At 36.7% G+C, this 12,889-nt stretch overlaps 1 protein-coding gene, 1 long non-coding RNA gene and 1 pseudogene across 4 annotated transcripts; 2 read left to right on the top strand and 1 right to left on the bottom strand.

Annotated features, from left to right (window-relative positions):
* LOC18785681 (protein DMR6-LIKE OXYGENASE 2) lies at nt 3,900–6,291 on the top strand. Its single transcript, XM_007219283.2, has 4 exons — nt 3,900–4,300; nt 4,382–4,629; nt 4,800–5,121; nt 5,883–6,291. The coding sequence occupies exons 1-4, from the start codon at nt 4,088–4,090 to the stop codon at nt 6,135–6,137; spliced, it is 1,038 nt and encodes a 345-aa protein (XP_007219345.1). The 5' UTR covers nt 3,900–4,087; the 3' UTR covers nt 6,138–6,291.
* On the bottom strand, nt 8,203–12,559 carry LOC109947670. Of its 3 annotated transcripts, none has more exons than XR_002270458.1 (3): nt 11,955–12,559; nt 11,353–11,409; nt 8,203–8,771 (listed from the first exon to the last, which is right to left on the bottom strand). It is a non-coding gene; the product is annotated as an uncharacterized LOC109947670 (long non-coding RNA). The 3 variants fall into 3 exon arrangements; XR_002270457.1 differs by lacking the exon at nt 8,203–8,771 and adding an exon at nt 10,074–10,157; XR_002270456.1 differs by lacking the exon at nt 8,203–8,771 and having other exon boundaries at nt 11,233–11,409.
* On the top strand, nt 8,767–11,122 carry LOC18786099 (annotated as a pseudogene).

The following is a 12,889-nucleotide window of genomic DNA, read 5'->3' as shown; positions in this document are numbered from 1 at the left end:
ATCAGTTAAATTGAAAACAAAATAACGAAACTAGGAATTTTCACAAAGGGACTATTTCGGTCTGTCATGTACGGAATGGGGTGAACTACATAAAAACCAAGTAGGATACCAAAACAAGTTTTTGAATCTTAATGAATTTTAGAACTCCTTGCTTTTAAGAAAAATAAAAAATTTTTAATTCCCAATTTAAGTAGGATATCAAACGCCACTTTAGTTGGTCAAATCAAAGGAACAGTTCTAGCATTTAACTCAACAAAAACAACAACTATGGTAAAATGTTTGAAGATACTTGTAGTATTTTGAAATATCGACTGGTTTTTTAAGTTTGAAGGAGTTGACGCCACAGACGAAATGAAATTGATATGGTTGGAAAGTTCCTACCATAAAGAAAATGTATATATATAAAGAAAATGTGTTATTGGGAAGGTCTCTTATGGTAATCAAGTTGTTAGGCTGATGTTAGGGATGGCAACGGGCCGGATAGGGGCTGGGTATGACAATACCATCCATGTTCCTACTCTCCATCCCCGTCCCCATTCTTGAACCAATTCCCGTTTAATAGGTTTCGGGGAATCCCCATCTCCGTCGAGGGACTATCTCCCATACCATCCCCGAATTCCCTATTTTTGTGTGCATAAAATCAAATGAATACAAAGCAGGTGGACAAGATTCTCCTGAGAACAAATCTCCACCAAAGGCCTCTCTATGAATTTGAGACTTTCAACTTAAACAATATTCTCTCCGCACATAAAGAAGCCATTTATCAAGCACGCACACACACACACACACACACACACACACACACATATATATACAAGCCTCACAAATGAATGAAGATGATGATAGTGATGCCACTCCCAAGTCACAGTCATCTACCAATCAACCAAAGTCATCTAGTCAAAAGACTCCAGCGCCAAAAATGCGGTGGAGTGTGATTACCCCCCTGATGATCAAATCCATGGCCAAGACCCCTATGATTTTAGCCCTCTTGATTTGGGTGAAGATTAAAGTTGCCAACATCATGAGCCCTGAGACAAAGCATTTTGAAATATTGGACCCGTGCTTCAACAGTCTGATAGCCCGTGCTCCTTTAGTCAGATTCCCCGACAAAGTAAAAGTCACAGCACTCAGTAAAAGCAAAAGCTTTCGCGTGCTTTTACAGTCACCATCCAGAGCATCCGAAGTTGCTAGTTCATCCAAAGTTGCTATAGTCTACTAAGTCTACTTTTATTTGCCTATTTAAGTCGGCTTCGGCCTTAGTGTTGAGCAGAATGTAATTTAGTCCACTTTCTTTTCTTAGTTTCAAAGTTCTTTCAGTATCAATGCTCTGAAGAACTAAGTGCTGAAACAAAGATTTTGTAAGTGTTTTGCATTCTGCAAGTTATTAATAATATTTTGAGTATTTTGAGTAATGCTATTTTTAATTGCATCTATTTTCATCTATTCATTAATTGTTTCATGCATTTATATATATATATATATATATATAGAAAAAAGATTACGGTGGACTTATAATCAAAACTTGAGATACAATTTAAATACAGAGAGACTTGAGACTAGAGATACAGAGAAGATTAGGAAGAATTCTGGCATGTTTACGTATCAGTAATGGGTATGGAAGGAAAGGGAATGATTTTCATTCATGACTTCCCCTGCGTTTACTTGCAATCAGGAATAAAAAAATAAGTGGGCCCTACCTCAAAATCCGTAATCACATCCCCTCAAAACTAGGTTTTAGATCAACTAGGGGGAGGTAGTCGATACGATTCCCATTCCTGTTTTCCCTTATTAACTTCCAAAAATACCCTTACCATTTTCCATAATTCCAAAACACCCCAAACCCTAAAAATAAAAATAAAAACTAACGCCAAGAAGTACAAAGACACTCCAAGGTGTTATTGGAGTTTATTTTTTTGTTTGAAATTGGCTCTGGACAAAGGTGTTATTAAAATTATCATTGAATTAGGCTTTTGATGTTCATATTGTTTAACATATTGATTCCTCATGTTTACACCATCTTACTAGTTTGCTGTAGGATTAGTTTGGTCTCCTTAGCCAATTTGAGAATTATATATTTGCTGTGGTGAAAATGTGCAGGGCATTTTAGTAATCAAATTAATTTGAATTCTGATTCATGAAAATTAGTAAACAATAACAATGGGAATCAACCTTATTCCTTTGCTAATTTCATATGTTTAGTAAACAGCTTAATGAGAATGATTTTTTCCATACCGATTCAATACTTCTCTGATTCCTTACTTTCTCCATTACTGATACGTAAATGTGCCTTAGGAGCAGACAGAGAGAGAGAGAGAGAGAGAGAGAGAGAGAGAGAGAGAGAGAGAGAGAGAGAGAGAGAGAGGTGCGGTTGGAGACTAGAGAAGATTAGAAAAAATTAGGAGAGGGAGGTTAACTTAGGGTTAAACATAAATATTATAATTATGTATTTATTTAAATATAAACATATATATATTTAGGCTGGGTTCGGGGACAAGGACGTCAATATCATTCCCACCCCATACCCGTCGGGGATTTTTCAAGTTCGAAAATCCCCGTACCCAATACCCATTTTGCCCCGAAATCTCCTCCCATTAAGGTTAGGGATCCGCCCCCGCGAGAATTTCTGCCATCCCTAACTGATGCCATGGACTATTTGAAGCAGCTGAATTGAATTTTCTTTTACTATTTTTAGATGCTTCTAAAATAATTTGGGTCAAAAAATGAGAGCGTACTTTTGTGGTCGAATTGTAGAATAGGGGGAGGAGTGTAAAGTGTTGAAAAACAGGATGTTTTTATGGTCAAATAAAAAAAACATGAAGTTGGGACGGATGAAGTGCGGTTAGAACTTGGAAAGGGTCTTTGGAGTTAGCGTTGAATGGAAAGGCGGAATTAATTAAAAATTTGGTAATGTTTGTCAAATAACTCTATATAACATACCAAAAAGATATATATATATATATATATATATTTTAAAACCTTTGATTTTAGGATAATACCATCCTGTTTTGATTACTCATAATTATTCATTTTATGAGTCGCCATTTAAAGATTATTTTTGCAAGTGGAGATTCGTTAATTACAACGAGTTGGATAATGAAGTGCACCCAAAGATGCGAGATTTACAAAGAGTAATACTACTTTTATGACATTTGTATACCACATTCTCATACTACTTTATGTGGCAGATGAAGTGGACATCTACATTAATTAACAAGTGTCAATAAATCATAAAATAAACAATAATATAAAATTAATTTTAATTGATGTAGTTATTCATCTCATCTGCCACATAATGTGGTATGAAAATGTGGTACACAAAGATAGTAAAAGTAGCATTATTCATTTAAATTTTAAAAATTGCGAATTAATAACTTTAAAATAAGAGCTATGAATAAATAATTAAAGGATAGCTCATGAATTTTCCACAATTATAGAATAATTCTAAAAGAGATAGGATAGGCTCAAAGAAACAGAAACAGAAACTAAAGTATTAAATTACTGGTAAACTCGTTGAAATATCCTCTTACTAGATTCTATAGCAATTGAAACTAAACTAACAAATTACCTAAAAAGATAATTGAAATGTTCTCTTTCTAGATTGTTTAGCAATATTAAATACTTATTCTGATTTTGTATAGAAACATTGCCAAACTTGTTCATTCATTCATGCCTAAGGTTACATATATATAAAATACAATATTCAGATTTGGCAAGCCAATGAGAATGCAATAATATTAAAGAATAAAACTATACTTTGTAACATTAATTCGAAATCTTATGACATCTTACATTTATCGGATTTTAAATTAATAACGGATTCGATCAGTAAATATGATACATGTAACATTATATCTCAAAGTAGACAAAACACACAAGAGGATCCTGTAATTCCACCCCTTCACTTATTTCTCTTGTCTTTTTCTTTATTTTCTTTATTTTTTTTTCGTTTGAAGATATTCACTGACCACCTTATTACCTTTCCTCCCGCACAGGGCCACCATACCCAACTTAAAGAAATATTTGGAGATCAAACCACAAGCAGTAGCAGGGATCCTTGAAAACTTTGAAAATTTGTGTTGTTACAACAATGGCTGCCAAATTATTATCCGATCTTGCATCTGGTGTGACTTGTGTTCCCTCCAACTATGTCCGGCCTGTACATGATCGTCCAAGTCTCGACCAAGTCCAGCCCTCCGATCACTCTATCCCTCTCATCAATCTCCACGGTTTCGACGGTTCGAGGCGCCATGAAATAATCAACCAGATAGGCCTTGCCTGCCAAAATTATGGTTTCTTTCAGGTAACACATAATTAATAAGTTCTTTTTAATTAAGGTAAAAATGTGATTTAATTATTTCATTGTAAAATTAAAATATTTGAGGTCCAAAACCATGCAATTGAAGAGGCCGTGATCGACAACATGTTGAAAGTAGCAAGGGAGTTTTTTCATCTGCCAGAAAGTGAAAGGCTCAAGTGTTTCTCCGAAGACCCGTTGAAGACCACAAGACTGTCCACCAGTTTCAATGTCAAAACTGAGGAGGTCTCTAGCTGGAGAGATTACTTGAGACTCCATTGCTACCCTCTCGAGGACTACATGCATGAATGGCCCTCCAACCCTCCGTCTTTCAGGTCGGGCGTTCGAAATTTATGTTGTCAGACAAATACTTATGATAATGCAACGTACACTTAATATGTTAATTATATTACGAGACTGTTAATCTATATTGATTAGGTAAACCTAACATGTCAAATATTTGGCAAATTAAGAGCCTTCTCTAATTAGATTTGAAATTTTGCAGGGAAGATGTGGCTGAGTATTGCAGGAATGTCAAAGGATTAGCAGAGAGACTTCTGGAAGCCATATCAGAAAGCTTAGGCTTAGAAAAGGATTACATGAACAGGGCATTGGGGAAGCATGGGCAGCACATGGCCATCAATTACTATCCGCCTTGCCATCAGCCGGAGCTGACCTATGGCTTACCTGGTCATGCTGATCCTAATGTCGTCACCCTTCTCCTTCAAGATGACGTGGCAGGCTTGCAGGTCTTCAACAATGGCAGATGGGTTGCAGTCAAGCCCATGCCACATACGTTCATTGTCAACATTGGTGATCAAATCCAGGTCAGCAGAATCATCCCCATTTGTTGAACCTATTCAATAATTTATTGGAAAGAATTCGACCCGTGACGCAATCTCAACCAATGATGGTTAAATTGACGCGTATGTACCATTGGCTTGCATGACTGACAAGTGTGGGTAGCCATTAAAATGATGAAGGGTCGAAAATAGTGTTTAGGGCAGGAAGTGGCAGAGATCTAAGTCACAAAAATAAGCATATGCCAGATCCAGGCAGATAAAAAATGCTTTAAAGTGCGTAAATTCATCTGATGTTGATCAGTTACATGAGATGAGATCATCACCAATATCACGAGCCTTCTTACGTGTTTTTTCTTTTCTGTTTTGTATAAGCGATATTCTAAATTATAAGGGAGATGATTTCTCTCACATACACAACCAATATGCTATGAGAGTTCGAATTTGAGATCTTAAATCTGCAAATCAAGGTCTTTTTTCACTCGACTAGACCCCATTCACAGTATTTAACGTGTTTAAGTAGGTCTTCATGATGCTTGAATTAAATCAATTTCAACAAATTTTTGGGTTGGACCACATAGAAGCTTCTTCACGTGTACGTTCCCTATAAAATATATAAATGTTCCAGCAATTTGCATTGGACCGTCACTGATTTTCATGGCTGTAGTCAATTATGAATCAAGAAATAGTACCAGCTAGCACCATTTACTTTTCTGTTTACCCAGGGCAAGTTCTAGTTTGCTTTGTCTTAGTGGAAAAAACCTTTCTTTTCTTTTTTTTTTGTTCAGGTTGTTAGTAATGATCGTTATAAGAGTGTACTCCATCGAGCAGTGGTGAATTGCGACAAGGAAAGGATCTCCATCCCAACATTCTATTGCCCATCGTATGATGCTGTGATGGAGCCAGCCCCCCAACTTGTTGATGATCATCACCCTCCCCTCTACAGGAGCTTTACCTACGCTGAGTTCTATGAGAAATTCTGGGACAGAGGCCTCAACACTCGATCCTCTTTGGACTTGTTTAAGACTACCTCTCATGCTTAATCATTTCATTAATCTCTCAATAATCTCTTCCCATGCTGTTGTTGTTGAACCCTCTCAAACCTTCTAATTACTAGTATTAATTTATAGGCAAAATTGTAACAATGATCCCTAAACTAAGACCAAACTTTACTTTTTGTCCTTCATATTATTAAATTGTTACGGTGGTACTTTAGTTGATCTCTTTCATATTGTCTTCTCTAACCACAAATTAAGAGTAATTAATTAAATTAAAGGGGCTTCTGAATATAACTAATTGATTGGACTCAACATTCACCTCTAAACGAAGAGTTTTTTTTTTTTTTTTGGACAAATCTAAATGAAGAGTTCGAACCTTCTTTTGGTGGTTGACATTTTTTTTTCATTGACAAACTTCTTTTGTTGTTGAAAATTAGCGATAATTGTACTCAATAATTAATCACAAAAACCAAATACCCTTAAAAGATTAATACCATCTGTATCTACATGTTGTCTATAACATGTCATTGCCACCTCCTTAACCTTGTGCTGTGTCCAGTGACAATGAATGGTGCTTCCTTAGGCCCTTGTCATGGGATTGATTCTGTTTGGGCCTCCAATCGTTTTGGGTAACAGATTCAAGACAGCTCTGGTTTGTTTTTCTAGACATTCAATTCTTCATTGAATTGGGTTTATATGTATATTTTGGTTTTTTGTACAATCAATTTATCACAACCAAATAAATAAATAAAAAGTCATGGCCTATAATTAACAATACTCGGGTATCGTCAATCATCATTTGGTCTAGTGTTGCTGAATTTTTAGGTTGGTTTGAAGAAGTTTTACATTGAATTTCATGAAGAACAATTGTTAATATTAAAAACTAAAATAAAATGAATAATGCCGTAACTCTACTAATCTTATAAACATTCAAGGCTGATCTTCCTAGATATATAATTGATCTATTTTGAGCGAAACCTTGATTGAATTATTAATTTGCAGGTGTAGAACATGTAGGAGGTGGCAATAAACATGTTAAAATGTGAACATAAAACTCAAAATCAATTGGTGATTGATGAAAACTCTAAAAATCTTTTAAACAATTAGGCAAGACTTTAATTCCTCGACGTGGAATTCACTCTTTTTAATCCAATGCAATGCAATTTCATACAGTGAAAAAGTAATCGTGGTTGAGAGTGTGTTTGGGCCTAAATTCCACGTGTCAGCCCAATTGACATTGGTTTATATCAGAAAACAGAGGTTTAGACTTTATTTGAAATTAGAAATCAGCCCAAGTAGTTTTAGAGGCCCATATCTTTGTGAAACAAATTAGCAAAAATTAAAATAACAGATTAAAGATTAATTGCCATTAAATGGCGACTTAATCTGAACAAATCAAAGCTTCTAATTGATTTCAGGATTAGGCCCAGCTTCTAAAAAACTCTCTTACCATTGATCTCAATCCCAGAGTGCAAGTTAGCAGATTTTTTGGAAGATCTTTTCCCAAAAAAGAACCCACGTGACTTTCTGACTTTGAAAAGTCAAAATTTTCAACTAAGGCATAGGAAGTGATGGGGAGTTAATAAAAATAGATTAACCAGAAAACGCTCTGCATCTAAAAAATGCCAGGAAAAGAAGACCAGGTTCCCTTTCTATATGCAGAAAGGCTCTGCATCATAGCAGGTTATGTTTTCGAGATATAAACAGGGAGCAGGAGAGTTGTTCGCCAGAAAAAGCAAACGGACTATTATAGCAGGTTATGTTTTGCAAGAAACAAACAGAGAAAAAGAGAGTTGGTTTTCCAAAAAAAGCAAATGGACCATCATAGAAACTGACTGTTGATGGTTCTTTTTTGCCAAATTAATAACTTCCCCTTCTCTGCATTAGAAAGGGAAAATCTTTTTCAAAAGATCTGCCCCTAGATATTAAAAAAAACAAAGCCTCATTCATATTCTCTATAAATATAAGAGGAGGTGAATAGGGTTTAGGAAATCCAAAAAATTCAATCAGAACAAAAATACTCAAAGTCACACTGACAAATTCAGATCAGTTGATCTCAAAAGTCTTCAGACTCTGAAGCAATCAAACCCTTCGATTCACGAGAGACAGATTAGCCAGAACTCAGGTTTTTGATTTCAGTTCAATTCACAAAAACAGTTTACAAAGAAAATTAGATTTCTCTCGTTATAAACTTGGTTTAACACAAGCCAAATCAAGTAGAATTCGGGTTTTTGATTACACGAAAACCTCAACAAATTTACAAAGATATCTTGAGCTCTCAGAATCGCCAGAATAGCTCTTGGATGATTCATAATCAAGCAGAATCGGTGTTGTAGTATAGCTCCAGGTCAATAATCATCAATCCAGCCACTCACAACCCTGTTCAGACTGAAGAAATCTCAATTCTGTCTATCCTGCAAGCCTCCCCATGGCTAGAATAGATTAGGAACTCTGCCAATCCCGACATTGGTATTGATTTCCAATTGAACCTCATCAGTTGAAGGTACTGAAGTTTGAATCCAGCATAGTTACACCCAATCCAGCCTGAGTCATAAGCAACAACCCTCCTTCTAGCTCCAGAAATCGAAGCCCAATGTTAGGTAGAAGTCTCCTTCTGTTCACCAATTCTCGGAATAACATGATGTAATACACCTCTTGTGTGGCTTGCTATGAATTTTACTTAAAAGATCATAACAAATTAAAAACATTAAGACGTAGTTGTGATCAACAAAAATGACATTAAAATGACAACCATTTAATCGAGATAATCTTTGAAGGAATACCTAAAATATAGATAGTCCGAATAATTGAAATACAATATATAGTCTCAACTCAGCTAAATATATTAACAATATAGTACTAAATTGGTATTCCAACTGTCTTAATATTATATACTAGAGCCACGTGAATTGTATGTCATGTTTCCTAGCTATAAGTAAACCCATTCCACTAGCAATGAGTTTCAGAACGTAAACATAGACAGTCCAATGGCTTCTTCATTGGAGAGAAAAAGCCATCCCAAAATAAATCATGCTGAGCCTGAGGATGAAATTACAAAGGAAGAGGAAGATGAAAGCTTCTGCTATGCCATCCAGCTGGTGGGTTCTTCTGTGCTGTCCATGTCTCTGCAATCAGCAATTGAGCTTGGCGTTTTTGATATCATAGCCAGAGAGGGTCCAGGCGCCAAGCTCTCTTCGTCTGAGATCGCAGCCAAGATTGGCACCAAGAACCCTGAGGCACCCATGATGGTCGATAGAATCCTCAGGCTCCTCACCAGCCACTCTGTTCTTAATTGCTCTGCTGTTGCTGCTAATGGTGGGTCTGATTTTCAGAGGGTCTACAGCCTTGGCCCTGTGTCTAAGTACTTTGTGAATGAAGAAGAAGGTGGTTCTTTGGGCCCCGTGTTGACATTGATTCAAGACAAGGTCTTCATGGAAAGCTGGTTAGTTTAAGCCCTCTTGCCCCTGCTACTAATTAATTATCCTCTTTCCTTTTCTATATTTTCTTCATTTATTTTTAATCTTTTGACTAATAATAATTATTATTATTTAAGTTTGATTAATATATTGGCACATGCATTAGTCATAATTATATTAAAATTAGTATAATGGGAAAACCAAAAAACTACTCGGGAATGATCAAACTTCTGTGTAAGGGGACAGACTCACTCCGTAGTCCTTAAAATGACATAATATTAAACTCAGTCTCGGAATCTTGGCTAGGGAAGTAACTATTAAAATTATACATGTTCCACCCAATAATAGAGGAAAGGCCCTATATAATTCAACTTTTATTAAGTTCCCCAAATCAAAGAAACAAACCACATAGTTTGTGCTAATTATAATACAATTAGGGTATCTAACTCCAACTTTCTACACATAATAAATTCACAGGTCTCAACTGAAAGATGCAGTTGTTGAAGGAGGAATTCCATTTAACAGGGTCCATGGCACGCACGCTTTTGAGTATCCAGGTTTGGACCCCAGGTTTAATCAAGCGTTCAACACAGCAATGTTTAACCTCACCACCATTGTCATCAAGAAACTTCTTCATATCTACAAGGGCCTTGAAGACAAGAACGTCACACAACTTGTTAATCTGATCACATCTAGATGGTATCAATTTCAACTTGCCCCATGTCGTAAATCATGCCCCTTCCTATCCTGGTAGGACTTTAATTTATTTGATTCAATGTGAAATCTTAGTTTTTGCTTCATCGGAAGCAGTACGCAGCATATACAAAATGGAAGTTAAATAATTTTTTTTTTAGCAGGTGTGGAACATGTTGGAGGAGACATGTTTGCTAGTGTTCCAAGTGGGGATGTCATTTTTATGAAGGTAATTTTTGGATTTCTCAAGCATTAAATTTTTGGTTTTCTTGTTTTAGTTTAAGAATGGTAACTAAATATATGAAGCTGTTCTACTTGTCTTCTGACACATTTGTTTATAGTGGATACTTCATGATTGGAGCGATGAGCACTGCCTAAAGCTGTTGAAGAATTGTTACAAAGCTATTCCAGACAATGAAAAAGTGATTGTAGTGGAAGCACTTCTTCCAGCTATGCCAGAGGCTAGCACTGCTACGAAAACCACTTCCCAACTTGATGTGGTGATGATGACTCAAAATCCGGGGGGGAAGGAGAGGAGTGAACAAGAATTCATGGCCCTGGCAACTGGTGCTGGATTTAGTGGCATCAGATATGAATGTTTTGTCTGTAACTTTTGGGTTATGGAGTTCTTTAAGTAACTAGGGCATATGAAAACTTACACACTAAAATGAAGGTGTTAAGTCTTCAAGGCTAATAAAAGACTGGCAAATGTTTCTTATCTATAAGCAAGAAAATACTGAAGACTCAGAGTACTGCACCTGAAGTCTGCAGATTATTTTACTTAATTTACTTTGATCCTTCCCTTCTAAAGTAACAGAAGAAACGTAATGATATGAGTTGCACATATCTATTCTGGTCACCAACAGACAGGATCGGAGTCAAACATTAATTAAGACATACTAAAGAAAACTGCAGGAAAGGTTGATGCATTCCGATTTACGGCTCGACTGGGGTGGTTTAAAAACTTAAACGCTGTGGAACACTCTGCTCCATAAGCCCTATTTGATAACTATAACAGCACAAACTACAAAGGCCATCAAAACCCGTCTTTGGAGGTGTGTGTCTCACCATTCCTCTTCAACCACATAAACAGAAGGAATAGTCTAATGAAACTAGCAAGTACATTATAAAAGATGCTATAAACTTTATACCTGGGTAACACCATTTGCCTTACATTGAAATTTCAGAGGCCACAGCTCAAAGAAGTCCTGTGAAAGAGAAGAGGTGTCAGATGACCTATTTAAGGTATCATAAGAATTTGGATGTCTTCAACTTTGTCATAAGCCAAGGGAAAAGACAACAATCCAAGGAACACATATATAGTACTTTGAATAATTTTGCTTTTAGCAATTCTGAATGTTCTTTGGAAACACCTTTCACAGTACAATCGCCGGGTTTGCCATTCGGATACTCGGTCAAATCAAATGGTAATTAATGGTCAAATTGCTAAACATTTTCTCATCAAGAAGACCAAAGAATCCTTAATAAACACCTTAAGAATGTACTTTTGAAAGGGGAAAAAAAAAAGCCAAAAACTAATTTAAGTACGAAAGACTGCCTTGCAGAGATTTCCAAATGCCCCTTTTTTCTATCCTCTTCTTTTGTTATGTCATCATTTAAGAGAGGATTATGCATGGGAGACATAATATGATTGCAAGAATAAGCACAATGGTGTATGGATTAACTGTAGACGCCAACCACAACAATTGGAAGTTAAGAATCATATATCTACCACGAATACAATCAAATATACCAGAATCAGCTGGAGATTTGAACGCGCTACACAAGCTGCATCCCAAAATCACCTTTTTTCCAAAATCTGCCGATTACACGGTGGCGACGCCATTGACTTCACTGTCTCTACTTCCCGACTTCCGGGAAGTGGAGGGTCTTTTGAATCTGCTGGTGTTGAGAGAAGCCGTATCCTTGAACCTGATGGTACTGATGCGGGAGCTATGGAGGTTGAGCCTTTTCCTACTGTAGCGCCGAAACCTATAATGAATTTTCGTGAAAAGCTCATGAACCCAGGTGGGATCGGAGTGCATAAGGAGGATCTGGTGGGTATGGAGGAAGATAAACTCACAATAGAGGATGATGATTTTTTAGTCTCAGAGGGTACTCGTGGTCCTTGCATACGCTTTTGCACCAAGGTGAAGGAACGACTCTACCGTCCCTGGCGGAACGCAATTATAATCAAACTAATGGGCAGGACCCATACATATAGCTTCCTATTAGCTCGTCTAAGACAAAAATGGAGTCTTTTGAAAGGTGCAATGAGTTTGATTGACCTGGAAAACAACTTTTATGTTGTACGCTTTGTGCTTGAGGATGACATGAGGTACGTTTTTTCTAGGGAACCATGGGTAATTGCTGGGCAATCTTTAGTGATGCAGAGATGGAAACTAGGATTTGATCATAATTGTTGAGGCCTAAAAAACCCACGGTTGGGCCCGAAAATATTCTCGGTCCAAAACGATATATTATTGAGAAAAGACCCGATTTGGAGCACACGAAAAACCGCCATGCACATGTCACACTCTACGTGCCATGCCAAATAAATAATCCGTCATGCTAGGAATCGAGATTAAGATTATAAAATGCAATTGCTCTACAGATCCATGCTAATTATCCCACCAAACATCATAATTAAAACATGCCAAGTGACATGCCATGCCAAGCACGAAATCG

The sequence above is a fragment of the Prunus persica genome, chromosome G2 (genome assembly GCF_000346465.2).
Source record: "Prunus persica cultivar Lovell chromosome G2, Prunus_persica_NCBIv2, whole genome shotgun sequence".
Classification (NCBI taxonomy): Eukaryota; Viridiplantae; Streptophyta; class Magnoliopsida; order Rosales; family Rosaceae; genus Prunus; species Prunus persica.
The sequence above is the reverse complement of the archived record's forward strand: the minus strand, read 5'-3'. Positions and strand labels throughout refer to the sequence as shown.